At 52.0% G+C, this 16,907-nt stretch overlaps 2 protein-coding genes across 2 annotated transcripts in view; both read right to left on the reverse strand.

Moving 5' to 3' along the window:
- Positions 1-762: 762 nt before the first annotated feature.
- On the reverse strand, positions 763-11,178 carry TALDO1 (transaldolase 1). The gene is made up of 8 exons (XM_068148269.1): positions 11,008-11,178; positions 7,919-8,042; positions 7,315-7,422; positions 6,052-6,183; positions 5,222-5,397; positions 3,858-4,055; positions 2,294-2,439; positions 763-865 (listed from the first exon to the last, which is right to left on the reverse strand). Exons 1-8 carry the CDS (start codon positions 11,102-11,104, stop codon positions 833-835), a joined length of 1,014 nt encoding a protein of 337 aa, XP_068004370.1. The 5' UTR covers positions 11,105-11,178; the 3' UTR covers positions 763-832.
- Positions 11,179-12,622: 1,444 nt separating this feature from the next.
- The window catches only part of EPS8L2 (EPS8 signaling adaptor L2), a 69,605-nt gene continuing 65,320 nt past the window's right edge, over positions 12,623-16,907 (reverse strand). The window contains exons 20-21 of the mRNA XM_068148270.1: positions 16,639-16,771; positions 12,623-15,595 (exon numbers count right to left, since the gene is read on the reverse strand). Of these exons, the coding sequence (XP_068004371.1) occupies positions 15,524-15,595; positions 16,639-16,771 (205 nt within the window). The 3' untranslated portion in view covers positions 12,623-15,523. The remainder of the gene's footprint in view (positions 15,596-16,638; positions 16,772-16,907) is intronic.

Below are 16,907 nucleotides of genomic sequence, written 5' to 3' on the forward strand. Positions count from 1 at the left end.
AGAAGGAAGAAGAGAGCAACAACAACCACACAGCAGCTCTGTGTTGGCCACTTTTACAGCCTCAGGTCTTCTTCTTCAGGATCTGGGAAATAACTGAGCTTTTGCATCAGTGGGTAATGTTCAGTTGGGTGGATTAAGTAGGCCTGTGGCTGGAGGGAAATAGTTTGGGTCTGGTGGAAGAGCCTCATCCTACCCCTGGCAGGTTGTGGTTACTGTAAGAGCAGCTTTTAAAACCCACAGTGCTAGACAAAGGTAGATTTGGACTGGATATTAGAGAGAAACTCTTTACAGTGAGGCTGGTGAGCCACTGAAAGAGGCTGCCCATGGAAGCTGGAGGTGGTAAAGGCCAGGCTGGATGAAGGTTTGAGCAATCTGGGCTTAGGGAGAGGTGTCCCTGCCCATGGCAGGTATCTTTAAGGTCCCTTCACAACCCAACCCATGCTGGGATTGTGTGATTTAGGCACAGTAAAACTCAGAAAGAGGCAACTGCTCTCTGCCTGTCTTAGGACTGTGGACTTGATTAAGAATTTAATCCAGAAAGTCCAAAAGATAGAAAGACTGTGTCCAGGTGTCCCTTGCAGCAGGGCAATGAAGACATTACAAGGAAAACCTGGGTTCATTTGCATGTATTGAGCAAAGTGCCACCCAAAAAAAACAATCAGCAATTTCTATTTGTCCCTTTGATACAAAACAAACAGAGAGAGAGAGAGAAGCACGATCCAGAAATCTATCCAGGCACAGCATGAGACTCACACAAGGGAAGACATTTGTACATCCAGTTTAATTGGAGGGTGAGCCACTCAAATCCAGCTCAGGGGAGTTGGGATTTGTCCTACTTCCCATTTTCAGCACTGAACATTCGCTCCTGGGAAGGGAAGAGGAAACAAAGAGCAGGTGAGGAGGAGTTTGGGAACTGTGCTTCAGCGACACAAGTCACTATCCAGTGGTTTTCAGTCAACAAGTCCTTAGCTCAAGGACACTTGAGGTGTATTTCCCTCCCTTTCCCCCCCACCCAAACCAGACAATTCAACTGATCCCATTTCACAGATCAGAGAATTGTTTGGGTTGGCAAAGACCTTTTAAGATCACCCAGTCCAACCATCAACCCAACCCCACCATGGCCATCAAACCATGTCCCCAGGTGCCATGGCCACACATTTCTTAAACACCTCCAGGAGTGGTGACTCAGTATTTGGTGCCTCCTAGTGCCAGGCACAAGCAGGATTTATTTCCAGCTCACACTCTGCTGATTTTGGGTCTTGTGCCACTGCTGACAGCTGAGGAGTTTGGGTGCAGGCTGAAGGGGCTTCTCACTCTGACAGTAGCTTTACCTTGGTTAGCTGCCAGTCTAAACACTGCCCTGGGCCCCAGAGAGCAGGTGTGGCTGCCTGCATACATCTGGCAGGAGATGCCTTCTGGGGAGGCAGTCAACTTTACCAAGTTCACTTAAGCTAGGTGGCCTGTTTGCTAGCTGCCTGTCCTACAGAGCTTGTGCTGCCTGTGTGAAAACCTGATCAGACTTGCCCACAGGTTGCTCATCAGTCACAACAGCTCTCTGAAACACTACAGGCCTGGGGAGGAGTGGCTGGAAAGTGCCTGGTGAGAAAGGATCTGAGAGGTTGGTGACAGCAGCTGAAGATGAGCCAGGGGGTGCTCAAGTGGCCAAGAAGGCCTCCAGCATCCTGGCTTGGATCAGCAAGAGTGTGGCCAGCAGGAGCAGGGCAGGGATTGTCCCCTGGGCTGGGCACTGCTGAGGCCACAGCTGGAATCCTGGGGTCAGCTTTGGGCCTCTCACTCCAAGAAGGACACTGAGGAGCTGGAGCAGGCCCTGAGAAGGGCAATGAAGCTGGGGAAGGGTCTGGAGAACAGGGCTGGGGAGGAGCAGCTGAGGGAGCTGGGGGTGTTGAGCCTGGAGCAAAGGAGGCTGAGGGGAGAGCTTCTGGGACCTCCTGCAAGGAGGCTGGAGCCTGGTGGGGGTTGTCTCTTTTGCAAAGGCACAAGTGACAGGACAAGAGGGAATAGCCCCAGGGGAGTTATAGGTTGGAGCTGGGGAGAAATGACCTCATCAAAAGGATAGTCAAGGCCTGGCCTGGCCTGCCCAGGGCAGTGGTGCAATCCCCATCCCTGGAGGGCTTTGAAAGCTGTGGAGATGTGGTGCTGAGGGCCATGGTTTGGTGGGGACTTAGCAGTGCTGGACTCCATGGTCTTGGAAACATTTTCCAACATTCAGGATTCTAATCCTTAGCCACAGCAGGGGTCAGCTGCAGTCCTTGGGAGGGGACAGAACACCTACCTTTAACATCCTCTCCAGCTTTATGGCATCTGCAGCAAACTTTCTGATCCCATCAGACAACTTCTCCACAGCCATTTGGTCTTCGTTGTGGTGCCAGCGGAAGGCCTTCTCATCCAGGTGGATCTTCTCAAGCTCAGATGCCTGAGCTGTGTGCAAGAGGAATTGGACAATATAAAAAAGGGACCAAAGCACATTGTGGGATCATTACCAACTCCCACAGGCTTCCTACACCAGCCTCAGGGTTCTGAGCACCGCACCTCCAGCTGTTGAGATGCAGCCGGCCCTTTCAACGGCGACTTGAGGAGCATGTGGCTCCTCAGCCTGGCTACAGGAGCACCAGGAAACCACCCTGCTGTGCTTTGTTTCCCTTCCCATGCAGTGTTTTGTGTGTCTGTGCTGTTATCTTGTATCTTGCTGCTGAATGGTACAGGACTTTCAGGCCTATTATCAGGAATTATGGAAGCTCCTCCTGCTGGGAGCCATTCTAAGCAAATACCCTGAACAATTGGCTCTTTGATTAGTTGGCAGTGCCTAACAAAGCTGGATTGATAACCTGCATACAAACCAGCTAAACACCCTTCCAAACAGCACTCCAGCTGGGCACAAACCTCATCCTCCCAGTTGTAAAGCTCAAAGAGCAGTGCAGGGGGAACAGAAACTCGGAACCATGGTGGCACAGCATCACCAGATCCAACCACTCAGCCGTGCCTCTGATTGATTCCTGGTGGGCATACAAGGCTTTTGGCATGTCTAGAGCTGACTGCATCACTGATGCAATGTTAACTTAAGATTAAACCGTGTTTGGCAACTTTGATACTAGCCAAAAGCATGAAGTTCCTCCTTGTCCTCTCAGGAGAGGGTACAAATACTTAACCCATGGTAAGGGCAGTCAGTGGGGACTCAGGACCCTAGAGAACACACAACACAGAACTAACCAGGTTGGAAAAGACCTTTGAGATCATCAAGTCCAACCTATCACCCAGCACCATCTGATCAACTAAACCATGGCACCAAGTGCCTCATCCAGGCTCTTCTTAAACATTTCCAGCAATGGTGACTCCACTGCCTCCCTGGGCAGCACACTCCAATGGCTAACAACTCTTTCTGAGAAGAATTTATTCCTAACATCCAGCCTAAACCTCCCCTGGCACAGCTTGAGACTGTGTCCTCTTGTTCTGGTGCTGGGTGCCTGGGAGAAGAGACCAACCCCCACCTGGCTACAGCCTCCCTGCAGGGAGTTGTAGAGAGCAAGAAGGTCTCCCCTGAGCCTCCTCTTCTCCAGGCTAAACACCCCCAGCTCCCTCAGCCTCTCCTCACAGGGCTGTGCTCCAGACCCCTCCCCAGCTTTGTTGCCCTTAGAGAAACCTGTGATTGTGTGTGGCAGAAACTGCAGCAGAACTCTAGTCCTGAGGCCTTTGTTTGCTTTAGAGAAGGATCAAGAGGGTTTTATCCTAAAGCAAAGTAAGAGCAAGAACCACAGAGCTGAGGAGAGCCACCAACTCCGAAGCGTCCAAGAGATGGAGCAAGCCCATCCTCACCTAGGAGTGGACTTCTCTGGACTTACCCTCTTTGACACTGAGTGTGGGAGTCAACTTGACATACTCTTTGCTGAGCTCTGCCAAAAGCTTGGGTGAAATGGTGAGATAGTCACAGCCTGTGAGGGCTTTTATTTCCCCTGTGTTCCGAAAGGAGGCACCCATCACGATGGTTTTGTAGCCAAACTTCTTGTAGTAGTTGTAGATCTTAGTGACACTCTTCACTCCTAAAGTAATGAATCAATAGAGGAAGTCAGAGGATGCTTTAGGTTGGAAGGGACCTTTCCAGGTCATCCAGCCCCACCCCTCAGCAGCAGCTTGCTGCATGGGAAGAACAAATCACAGAATGCCAGCTTGGAAGGGACCTCAAGGATCATCTGGTCCAATCCTTCTAGGTGATAGTCTGGTTGGAATGAACTGGCCCAGCAACCTGCCAAGCTGAGTCTTGAAACTGTCCAGTGGAGGGGAATCCACCACTTCCTTTGGGAGATGATTCCAGTGTCTAACTGTTATTGTGGTGAAAAATGTTCTTCTGGAGTCCAGTTGGAATCTTGTACCCATTACCCCCTGGGCTGTCCATGTGACTCCTTATAAAGGAGTCTCCATCGTCGTTAGTCACTGAATGGTCCCTCCATCAAACCCATACTGCACCAGAAAGGCAATTGTAGCCTGGGCTGCATCAAGAGAAGCATACCCAGCAGGTCAAGGGAGGGGATTCTCCCCCTCTATTCTGCTCTGATGAGACTAAACCTGGAGCACTGTGTCCAGTTCTGGAGCCTCTATGACAGGAAGGATCTGGAAGTGCTGGAAGGTGTCCAGAGAAGGGCCACAAGGATGAGCAGAGAGCTGGAGCTGCTCTGCTAGGAGGACAGACTGAGGGAGTTGGGGTTGTTCAGTCTGGAGAGAGAAGGCTCTGAGGAGACCTAACTGTGGCCTTCCAGTATCTGGAAGGGGCTACAGGAAAGCTGGAGAGGGACTTTTGAGGGTGTCAGGGAGGGATAGGACTGGGAGGGATGGAGCAAAACTAGAAATGGGGAGATTCAGATTGGATGTCAGGAAGAAGTTCTTCCCTATGAGGGTGGTGAGAGCCTGGCACAGGTTGCCCAGGGAGGTGGTGGAAGCCTCCTGCCTGGAGGTGTTTGCAGCCAGGCTGGAGGTGGCTGTGAGCAACCTGCTGTAGTGTGAGGTGTCCCTGCCCATGGCAGGGGGGTTGGGGCTGGCTGAGCCTTGAGGTCCCTTCCAACCCTGACCATTCTGTGATCTTGGTAGCCACCCTTTCTGTACTGCTACAAATGATTATTTAGAACATGGTTAAAAGACAACATTTGTTGCCAGCAGGGTCCAGATAAGTAGCTGCTGTATTTTTACCCTGGATGTTGAAAGGAAAACTCACCTGGGTCCTCTGATGGCTCAAAGCTTTTCTTCTCTCCATTTGCAACGTACCAGTCCAGGATGCGTCCTACGAACGGGGAGATCAGAGTGACTCCAGCTTCAGCACAGGCAACTGCCTGGGCGAAGGAGAACAGCAAGGTCATGTTGCAGTGAATCCCATACTCTGCTTCCAGGACCCTGCAGGCACAGGCTGGCTTAGAAGAGCAGTTTGCACACTCCCCTTCCAGAATTCACACTGCTGCAGTAAGCTAACGATGAGGTAGGAAGTTAAATCTACTCAGTCCCTGCAGTTACATTAGGAGTGTGGGGAAGTGTAAAGGCCTTCAAGCTTTAAGCTCACAGCAGATGTTCTGCACTGCCAGGCATTGCTTTATTTACTGTTGTTCCTTGAACCTAATGCAGACAACTTCACACAGAATGCATCAGGTTGGAAGGGACCCTCAAAGGTCATCTTGTCCAACCCCCCTGCAGTCAGCAGGGACATCTCCAACTAGAGCAGGCTGCCCCATCAAATTTGATCTTGAATGCCTCCAGAGATGGGGCAGTTCAGGAAACAACCTCTGTGGCCTGGCCCTTGTGTGACCACACTTGTTTCAACAGCACAGGCAACTTTGTGTGGCAGTTCAGGACCTTGTGTGAAGACACTTCTCCTGTCTCAACAGCATGCTGCAGCAGAGCACCTCACTGGCCAGCTAGAGCCCAGCCCCAGCAACAGATTCCCTGCTGCAGGGCTTTCAAAACAATTCTTGAAGTATCTGATGTGCTTGTCAGGTGGCTGTGAGCAGGCAGGAGCACGCTGTGAATCAGCACAAACCATACAGAAGCACTTACTTGCCAGCCTGGATTCCTTCCCAGGTTGAAGAGAGCTTGATGAGAATTCGCTCTTTACTGATTCCTGCTTCCTTGTAGAGGTCAATCAGGCGCCTGGCCCTTTGGATCATTCCTTCCTTATCAAAGGACAACCTTTGAAACAAGAGTAGAGCTGCTTGAAACCTCAGGAGTTTTCTTTGCAGCCTCTGTCCCTCCCAGAGCCCACTGAAAAGCACTTTGAGCAGCCAGGAGTTTGTTCCTGGAGATGCTTCCTGGGATGTCAGCCCATCTAGTAGCTGCATGGCAGCACTGAGGATCCAGAGCTCAGGATGCTTTCACAGCATGCATCAAGTTGGAAGGGACCCTCAAGGGTCATCTTGTTCAACCCTCCTGTCCTCAGCAGGGACACCTCCAACTAAAGCAGGCTGCTCAGGGCCCCATCAAGCTTGACCTTGGATGCCTCCAGGGATGGGCCCTCAACCAAATCTCCAGGCAACCTGTTCCAGTGTCTCACTACCCTCACTGATAACTTTCTCTTAATGTCCAAACTAAATCTCTCCTGCTCTAGTTTCAAACCACTGCCCCTTGTCCTGTCACCACAGGCCCTTCTGAACAGTCCCTCCCCAGCCTTCCTATAGGTCCCCTTCAGATATTGCAAGGCTGCTCCAAGGTCTCCCTGGAACCTTCTGCAGGCTGAACAGCCCCAACTCTCACAGCCTGTCCCCATAGGGGAGGTGCTCCCAGCCCTCTGATCATCTTTCTGGCCTCCTCTGGACCAGAAAGTTTTCCTCAAGTGTGAGGAATGCAGAAGGTGAGTGCTAAAAGTGAGTTGGCAAGGACAAGGTTACCAAACCAGATCTTGTGGTACATGGAGAAGACAACGTCACGTGGAAGAGAAGGAGCAAAACTGAGAGTAGAAGCATGAGCTCTCCTTTGCTTAAGGGACAACAGGAAGGTGACAAAATCCAAGCTGAGCACTCCTGGTTTTCATACTTCTATCACACAGTTAGAATCACTGAATCCCTAAGGTTGGAAAAGACCTCTTGAGATCATCAAGTCCAACATCTCCATGACCACTAAACCACCTCCCAACGTGCCACATCTACTCATTGCTTGAGCATAACCAAGCAAAGCAAGGGAAATCTGTTCTCTAACCAAACCTTATCAATATAAACTCTTCTTAGCCTCCTAGCAGTGAGCTGTCTAGTCCAGAACATCCTTCTCCAACCCACACCATGTCTCTTTTGGTAGGCACCACAAACCCAGAAGGAAAACAGAGCCAACCTTGCATCTACTTCAGTGGACACACGGCCAGGTATCCTCTTCAGTATTTCAGCTCCAAACAGCACAAAAAGTTTGTCACAGGCATTTTTGATCTGTTCCTCTTCTGACCTGAAAACCATGAAGAGCAAAACAATTTCCATGGGGGAAGAGAAGGAAAGAAAAAAAAAAACCCACCCAAAACCAACCCCAAACAAACCAAACCTCCTTGGTTTGCACCTTGCCATGGATTTGAGGCTCAAACTTCACAGCCCATTTAACATTAAACTTCAGAGGTCATGCTCTGCTCCATGGTCATATTCTGCCCTCCCTGCACCACCAGCAGTTTAGCCTTTGGACACTGTGTCTTAGGTGCTGTCAACTCAAAAGTGTTTTCCTGAGCAGTTCCAGAGGGCCATGTGTGAACTGGAGAATGGAAATGAACCTCAAAGCAAGCCTCAAAGGAATTATATCTTTCTTTAAGGGTTGAGGCTTTTGGGGGCAGGAGATACACCCATGAGCAGGTGAGGGGAAAACCCCAGCACACTGCTAGGAGTTGTAAGTGCTACAGGGGTAATTGCAGCATCTTAAGTAGAGATCTCCTGAGATAAAAACCCTCTTGACTTACCCCCCAAGCTTTTTGCCATAGGCAACAGCATCATCCACAAGATTTTGGTAAGCTGGCATCTGAGCAGCAGCCAGGATCAAGGATGGGTTTGTGGTGGCATCCAGGGGCTTGTATTCATCAATGGCTGGGGGGAATAAAAAGAGCCTGTTGAAAACAATCAGCAGGGCTGAGCAATTCCAGGGATTTTGGTCTAAACTGGAGAATGGAAACACTTAGGAAGGACACTGAGAGGCTGAAGCAGGTCCAGAGAAGGGCAACAAAGCTGGGGGGAAGTGTGGAGAACAGGGCTGGGGAGGAGCAGCTGTGGGACCTGGGGTTCTTTAGTCTGGAGAAGAGAAGGCTATGGGAAGGCTTCATTGCTCTCTACAAGGCTCTGAAAGGAGGCTGGAGCCAGGTGGGGGTTGGTCTCTTCTCTCTAGTATCAGGTTTTGAGGTGACAGTGGCTGCTCATCAGGGTGGGCTGTGACCATGTGCTGCCTGTCCCCAAGCACAGCTCAGCTGCCTGGTGTGCAGGGCCTGACTCAGTAACCAGGGGAGAACCCCTGCAGGCCCTTCAGCCATTTCTGCTCACCCTGTTAACACAGCTAAAGGTCAAGTATGACAAAATACTTATCAACAGCAACTTGTCCTCAGCGTTTTTTGCACCCAAACCCCAAGTTAGAGAGGACTACTTTTAGTTTTTCAGTCATCAAAGAAAATGCCTTTTCCCACAGCTCCCTCCTGGGCAATGATGATGATCCTAGAGCAAATCCACTCCACACAAACAGGTCCTTCAAGACACACTTCAATTCACATGGATACTGCTTAAAATCAAGCAGTACAGCACTCCCAGCATGGTGGGGTTGGATGGACCTCTGGAGATCATCCAGTCCAACCCCCCTGCTAAAGCAGTCACTCACAGCAGGCTGCCTAGGATGACAATGTCCAGGTGGCTTTGAAAAGTCTCCAGGGAAGGAAACACAGCTCTGAAGCACACTCACAATTTTGGAGGAGCCAGTTCTGTCAGAGGTGATTAATCCTTTCCAGCCTTGCAGCATGTGAAGTCTCCTATGGGTCTTTGGCAGTGTGCAGAAATTAACCTCATTAAACTTGAGCATCTCTCCTGTGAGGAAAGACTGAGAGCCCTGGGGCTGCTCAGTCTGAGAGGGGATCTTGTCAACATCTATAAACATCTGAGGGCATCAAGATGAAGGTGCCAGGCTCTTTTTGGTGGTGCCCAGTAACAGGACAAGGAACAACAGGGATAAGCTGGAACATAGGAGGTTCCACCTCAGTATGAAGAGAAACTTCTTTACAGCAAGGATGATGGAGCCCTGGAGCAGGCTGCCCAGAGAGGTTGTGGAGTCTCCTTCTCTGGAGACTTTCAAGACTCACCTGGATGCATTCCTGAGTGGCTTGCTCTAGGTAGCCCTGCTTTGGGAAGGGGGTTGGACTAAATGATCTCTAGAGGTCCCTTCCAACCCCTTCCAACATTCTGCCATTCTGTGAAACCTGTCACCCAGCTGTCCTCACCCAGTCCCCTTCAGGTCTCTCAGAAAGCAGAGTCTCCATCCTTGGAGGTGTTCAAAAGCCACATGGATGTGGTGCTGAAGGATGTGGTTTAGTGGCAGTGGTGGGATTGTGAGCTCCAGGAAGGAGGTTGGACTTGATCTCAAAGGGCTCTTCCAACCTCAACAGTTCTATGATGTCAGATGGACTCCTGAAGGCAACCCCCACCCATTTCTCCATAACACTGAAACTTGGAATCCGGGAATCCAAAGAGTTGAAGAGCTCCACAGCCCCCAGGGTCAGGCACACGTCCAAGCTGCTGCTGTCCCCATGCACTCCACCACCAGCAGACATCTGGTGACTGCCGTTAGGGCTGTTTGTTCATCGCCCACAGGATTAGGCAAGCAGCAGAGGGATTAGCATGGGCCCCAGTGAGGGCAGAACAGGATTCAGCGCTGCTCCACGCAGCACAGAGGTGGCCAGGGGAGGGAATTCTGGGTTCTGTGCAGGCGTTGGGGCAGTGACAGCCTAGGACAAGTGGCTTTAAAAGTGGAATGTCACCTCCCTTCCTGGGAAAGGGCAGAGCTTGTTCTTCTGAGGGAGGGAGGACAAAAGCACTCTTGTGTTGTTTGCTTTGCTTCAGGACTGCTTTGCTTCGAAGCACTGAATGGTTTTGCTTGGAAAAGAGCTTTAAGATCATGGAGTCCCAACCATTTACTCAGCACTGACAGGCCACCACTAAACCATGTGCCACAGCACATCTCACAGAATCACCATGGTTGGAAAAGACCTCTTAAGATCATGAAGTCCAACCATTAACTCCACAGCTTTGAAACCCTTCCAGGGATGGAGACTCCGCTGCTTCCCTGGGCAGCCTATTCCAGGGCTTGACAACCCTCTTGGGGAAGAAATTGTTCCTCACGTCCAACCTACACCTCCTCTGGTGAAAAAAACAACTTCATCAGCCCCCCAGGACCCATCGTGCCTAGGCTGGCACTGGTTGGCAGCAGGACACGGAGCTGACCAGCAGGGTTTGCACACAGCGTGGGTCAAACTGGCAAGGAGCCACTGGAAGGACTGGGAAAAGCAGTGCGCGGACTGGATCCAGCCTAGGGGTGCCAAGACCTGGGTCGGTGCGCGGCAGGAGAAACAGCAACTGGTGAACGGGGCGGGCAGGGCGCTGCCAGCCTCGGATCTCGGGGAGCCGGTGGAGCGGGACCCACTGCGGGAGCGGTTTTAGCCGCTTCGGCAACACCCGGACGATCCTTCAGATCCCATCCTAGAGGACAGCAGGTGGCCCCGGGACACACAGACCTCGCAGCACCGAACACCGGCAGCGCGGCAGCAGCCGGACACCTCCGGGCTCCCCTCGGCGGAAGCCGATCGGCCGCCGGGCAGGAGTCCCCCGAGAGCGGCCCCACCTTCGGTGCCGGCGCCGTTCCCACCGCCGGGCCTTGCGCAACCAAGCGACCCCTTTGCACGGCGATCCCCACGCCCCCACCCCTCCGCCTCCCCAGCAGTTTGCTCCTTTAGGGGACTCGCCCCGATGCCCGGGGAGGGGGGCGGGATGAGGTGACAGGGGCCCCTCCGCCGCCTCTCACCGTTGAAATCCCCGGTGTCGGCCACCACCGTGGTGTGGTGCTTGAGTTGGTCCAGCACCGACTCCATCTTCTGCCGCTTCACGGGGGACACCGACATAATCGCGGGACGTGGGGGCTTACGCCGCCTATAAAGAACCGCCTGTGCCCGGAGGGGATCCCGCCTGCGCGCACCCGCCGCGCCCCGCGCGCTCCCGAGGCCAGCCGCCTGCAGGGCGGGGCGAGCAGCCCGCCTGCCGCCAATCCCATCCCAGGAGGCCGGGGATCAACCAATCAGAAGAGCCAGAGGCAAGATTGACGTGTCTGGGAGGCGCCAAGGCGGGGCAGGGGGAGGGAGGAGGTTTCTGATTGGGTGGTTTGGCCGCTCGCGAGGGTCGCGGGGCAGCTACCATGGCAACAGGGACGCGGCGGTCTCTGCCGGCCGTTGCCCGCAGCCAGGAGCGCGCAGCGCGGCCTTGGGAGCTGCTGTCCCGGCGGGCTAGGGTGAGGGCTTCTGTCCCTAGCATCGCCCCCCGGAGCCTCTCCCATGGCCGGGCATGTCCTCCGAGCTGCCCCCCGCACACCCAGCCCTCTGGGGCCCGCGGGACGGCTCCGGGAAGGGGCTCTGGCAGTGAGCTAAGATGGCGGCGGTAGGGTTGGTGAGGGCGAGGCCTTGGCCCTGGATAACAGTCTTGAGGAGGGACTGGCAGCCCTGCCACGCCCGCCTTAACCCGCTGTAGTGGCGCGTTTCCTCCCTTGCTGTAGTGACAAAGCTCAAGGCAGCTCCAGCCTGGGCTGCCGGGCCAGGAAGAGCCCCCCTGGCCCCACAAGGCGCAGGCTCCGGGGCACCGAGGGCTGGTCGTGAGCCCGTGTATCGTTTAGACTCTAGAGAAGGCGATCCTGTTGGCATGCGATCCTGTCGTGCTGAGAATAGGACTTGGCTGGTAATGTTAGTCTTTAAACAGGCTCTTTGGACCATGCTGTTCCTCTCATTTAGTCTGGTATTGTTTCAGTTGTGGATGCTGCCACGTTAATTTCCCTTCCTGATGTACAAGGACATGCTTTTGCACAACCTTCTCATGCTTCATCCAGCCCCAAGAGAGGATAATGGAAAGAGGTGTTAGATCTAAGTGCTGTTTGAGTCCTGTGACTGTGCAGGAAACGTGTTCTCATTGTCTCCAGAATCATCTGACAAGGAATAAAGAGAGTCTCCTTGTACATCCCATCCCTCCTCTTTGTTCTCAGCCCTGCAATCACTGCCATTGAGCAGGGTTGGGCATTTTTCACTTGCCAGTGCACAATGGAGTCTTGGACAGCATGTGTGCAAATGCTGGCACGTTCTCAGTTGCACGTTCCAGAGCTAAGGGAGATTTCCTCCTCAAGATGACGAGACAAGGGATGTTTGGGACTCAGCTGGTGGCTTTCCCAGCGTGTGACTGCTAGCACACGTGGAACTTTTCACCCACCCTGGTTTTAGACTTGATTATCGTGGTCATAACGTTCTTCCTTTTGAATGCAGCCCCCAGGATCAAAAGGAGATGCTGGCTCAGAGCATCTTAGAGCAACAAAAGCAGCTCTTACCCACTGGGGTTGTGTCCTGTTGCTTTCCTTTGTATCCAAGTGAGACAAGAGGAGGAGCTTTAAGTATAACTTAACTATTTTAATAAATCTTATACAGTGCATGGTTATATCATTTTATCCTTTGTTCAATTACAGGGATGTACAGTACATTAGAGCATTATCTGCAGCAGTACAGATAAAAACAGATGCACAGCTCAGTTGTAGGGATATTTTGAAAGGTGACTTCTGCAGAAAGGTCTAAGTGATGTCTTTACTTGGTGAAAGCCTCCTGTGGCTCCTGGCTTGGCAGAACTCTCGTGTATGCTGCTATCAAAATCCCAAGTAACCATGAGTCTGTGTGATTTGTGTGCCTTTGTAGCCAAAGGCAAGAGTGGTGCTGTGTTTCCTGGCTCACCATTTCTTTTTATTTGAAACAGTTTGCCCCCTGTGCCAAGTGTTCATATCTGCTTCCCATCCCTGCCCAAATCCAGAGCCAGGGCTTCTCAGGAGGATTGTCCTCATCATCCCTCCCTGACAAGGTGAGTGCCCTTTGCTGTGACAAGCCAGCAGGGTTGTGCCTAAAACCATCACCCTCCCCTGTAAGCTCCCTGCCTGCACAACTCATCCTGCTGGTGCTCACAATGTCCTGCTTCAAGGTGGAGAAAATGTCTCATGGAAGATCTCTCATCCTTTAGAGATGTTCTTGGAAGAACAAAAGCAAAGCTGGGAGGTGCATCAGTAGGCTTGGATCTCACCACCTGCTCCTCAGCCACTTCCTCACAGCATGTCCCACTAAATGTTGGTGGACAGACCCAAGCTGAGCAAAGACTGATGCAGGAGCTTCACCTTTCAAGGAGGTGAGAACACTCACAGCTTCTAAAGGAAAGCAAGTGTCAAAGCCTTGGTGGAGCCTTGGGCCTCTGAAGGTGTGACTGAGAGAGAAAGACAAAGTCTCCCTGCCCAGTGAGCAGCTCCTGCAGATGTGTTTGTTTTGTTGCCTTCCTCACACACAGATGTAAATGCAAACTTGCATCTGCTAGGTGCTTGCTTGAGCTTCTCAAACTTTGAGTGAATCATTGATGCAGAATCACTTAATTATGCCTCCAGGGAAAGGGATCTCTCCTCCTCCCTGTTTAGAGATGTAAGAATCAGGGGGGGATGTCACTGGACAGATACAGCTGCAGGAAGTGAAGAACAACAGCCTCTACTAAGTTAATTTGATGTGTTTGTGGGTTGTTTTTTTTCCCTGTGGCCATTTATTTTGTGTTAAGCCAACCTTTCCAAGTGAGTTTTTGCTTCTTGGGAGATTTAGGAAGCATTTCAGGTTGCTCTTTGCAATGAAAAGTTGCAGGTGGGGATGAGTGGTGAACAGCCTGGGAGGGGCTTTGAGTGTGACCGAATTGGGAACAAATATCAGAGGCTTATCAGCTCGGTGTTTGAGGCCTGGCTTTGCCAGCACTGCCATTTCCTGGCCCAGGATGGGTGCCAGGGGGAAGGGTTGCACAGATGCCCTGAGTCCAGGCCTCTGCCTAAGCAAAATAGGAGCCAGTGTGTGCCCAGGTGGCCAAGAAGGCCTCCAGCATCCTGGCTTGGATCAGCAAGAGTGTGGCCAGCAGGAGCAGGGCAGGGACTTGCCCTCTGGACAGGGCACTGCTGAGGCCACACCTTGAGTACAGAGCTTAATTTTGGGCCTCTCACTCCAAGAAGGACATTGAGGAGCTGGAGCAGAAGGGCAAAAAAGCTGGGGAAGGGTCTGGAGAACAGGGCTGGGGAGGAGCAGCTGAGGGAGCTGGGGGTGTTCAGCCTGGAGAAAAGGAAGCTGTGGGGAAACCTTCTGGGTCTCTTCAACTCCCTGTAAGGAGGCTGGAGCCAGGTGGGGGTTGGTCTCTTCTGACAAGGAACAAGTGACAGGACAAGATGCAATGGCATCAAGCTGCCCCAGAGGAGATTTAGATTAGATAGCAGAAGAAACTTCTTCATCAAATGGCTCTCAAAGACTGGAACAGGCTCCACGGGGAGGTGGCTGAATCCCCATCCCTGGAGGGGTTTCAGAGCCATAGAGATGTGGTGCTGAGGAGCATGGTTTAGCACCAGCCTTGGTAGAGTTAGAGAATGGTTGGACTCCATGATCTTAAAGGTCTTCTCCAACCAGAATGATGCTGTGATTCTGTAAGCAGGGACCATCAGGGGCAGATTCCAGTCACTTCCTCTGCCACTCACATCCTGCTCCTTTACCCAGAGCAAGCCCATTCCCAGTGCTCACAGGCAGCACTAACTGGTACATGTCTGTAAGAAGCAGCCAGGCTTGGGTCATGTGTGTGGCAATTCTGGCCTTGTCCAACAAGGGGGCATGGTGGGGACAGCAGAAGGAGAGTGAGTCATCACAGAGCCTAGTGGGCTGCAGGGGACATCTGCCACAGAGACTGAAACAAAAAGTGGTGGGAAAAGGCTTACTTCCCACGGGCCAGGCTCTACAAACACCTAGGCTGGCTTGTTCTTTGCTGTGTGCTGTGCCCTATCTTCCCAACCCACCCCAGTGAGGGAGGTGGGAGCAGGCTCAGCCCTACAGGCAAGGCTCTGTGGGATGGTTTCTGGCTTGACTCCGACCCCAGCCCTGCGCTCAGACCGTCTGTGAATTCTGACCTGCTCTGATTGCATGCACATAAAATTTCAGTACAAAATATATAGTTACATATATATATATATAAAATAAAAATACTTCATGCAATATTAAAACACCTTTCCCAGTGGGATGTGGTCTTAGTGTCTACCCTTATCAACAGCTTCCAGGAGGTTGTCACTTGGGTGGCGATTGCCCCGCGAAGCGCGGCGCACCGCTTGCCTCTCCTCTGGACTGGGGGTTGGGGGAGGGTTGTGTCATTGCTTTCATTCCCTTTTCTCTGCACTACCTAGCACTAAGAGCTGAAATAAAGCAGATAGATTTTAGTTTTTCCTTTTGTTTTGTTTTGTTTTTTCTTTTTCAGTGAGCAGAATCAATCCTTTCCTGGCGGCGCTTCATGATTTCTTGCAGCTCTGACTCCCCTCTGTCTTTCTAGAATGGAAACAAAACCAGAAGGCTGAGTTGTAAGTTCAAGTTGTAGTTAAATTGCAAGATTTCTCTAATGGTCTAAGAGCAGAGCTGGTTTGAGAGAGGGGAAGCTGGTTCAAAAGGGGGGAAGCTGGTTTGAGAGGGGGGAAGCTGGTTCAAAAGGGGGGAAGCTGGTTCAAAAGGGGGGAAGCTGGTTTGAGAGGGGGGAAGCTGGTTCAAAAGGGGGGAAGCTGGTTTGAGAGGGGGGGAAGCTGGTTCAAAAGGGGGGAAGCTGGTTTGAGAGGGGGGAAGCTGGTTCAAAAGGGGGGAAGCTGGTTTGAGAGGGGGGGAAGCTGGTTTGAGAGGGGGGGAAGCTGGTTTGAAAGGGGGGAGCTGGTTCAGAAGCTGGGAGCTAGTTCAAAAGGGGGGAACTGGTTCAGAAGGGGGGAGCTGGTTTCAAGGAGGTGAACTGGCTTGAAAGGGTGGAGCTGGTCTGAAAGGGTTGAGCTGTTTGGACAGGGGTGAGTAATACTTGCAAGCAGGCAGAGTCATTAGTGGAGACAGAGTGATCTGCCTTACGTATCTGAGGCCCTTTGGAATCATAGAAAGGTTTGGGTTGGAAGTGACTTTAAAAGTCATCCAGTTCCAACCCCCTGTCATGGGTAGGGACACCTTCCACTAGCCCAGATTGTTCAAGGCCTCATCCAACCTGGCCTTGAACACCTCAAGGGCAGGGGCATCCACAGCTGCCCTGGGCAACCTGTTCCAGTGTCTCACCATCCTCACTTTAATCAATTTCTTCCTAATCCCCAGTCTCAATCTCCCCTCTTCCAGCTCAAAGCCACCACCCCTCCTCCAACCACTACAAGCCCTTGTAAAAAGCCCCTCCTGAGCTTTCTTGTAGGTCCCCTTTCAGGTGCTGAAGCTTAAAAGGCTCCTCAGTCCTTTTAGCTGGTGTGGGGCTTTTGATTGTGTGGCTTTTGGATGGTTTTGTTTCAGTTGTGGTTCATAAAAAGTCTTTTCCATGGGCACCCACTCAAGGAGGAGGGATCCAGAAAGCTGCTTACCTCCAGCTGGTTTTTCTCCACAGTGATTTTACTGTACACTCTGTTTCCCTCATCACCACACACTTTCTTCAGCTCCTCTCTGTTGAGGGAGAAGAGCTGAGCTCCAGTGAGGATACCAAGGTGTTCCACTGTCCTGGGAAGACACAAAGTGAGGAGATGATCATTGTGCTACACATGCCCTCTTGCTAAAGGTGAGGAGTGGGAAACAAGGGGTATCAAAGACTGAACCAGGCTCCACAGGGAGGTGGTTGAATCCCCATCCCTGGAGG

This window comes from Melanerpes formicivorus, unplaced genomic scaffold (assembly GCF_026170545.1).
Source record: "Melanerpes formicivorus ecotype bairdi unplaced genomic scaffold, bMelFor1.0.p_v2 SCAF_16, whole genome shotgun sequence".
Classification (NCBI taxonomy): Eukaryota; Metazoa; Chordata; class Aves; order Piciformes; family Picidae; genus Melanerpes; species Melanerpes formicivorus.

Coding starts and splice junctions, on each gene's coding strand:
- TALDO1 (XM_068148269.1), bottom strand. CDS start 11,104: ATGTCGGTGTCCCCCGTGAAGCGGCAGAAGATGGAGTCGGTGCTGGAC. Junction 6,184..7,314: donor TCCACTGAAGTAGATGCAAG/GTTGGCTCTGTT, acceptor CTTGTTTCAAAG/GTTGTCCTTTGATAAGGAAG. Junction 4,056..5,221: donor TGAGCCATCAGAGGACCCAG/GTGAGTTTTCCT, acceptor TCATTACTTTAG/GAGTGAAGAGTGTCACTAAG.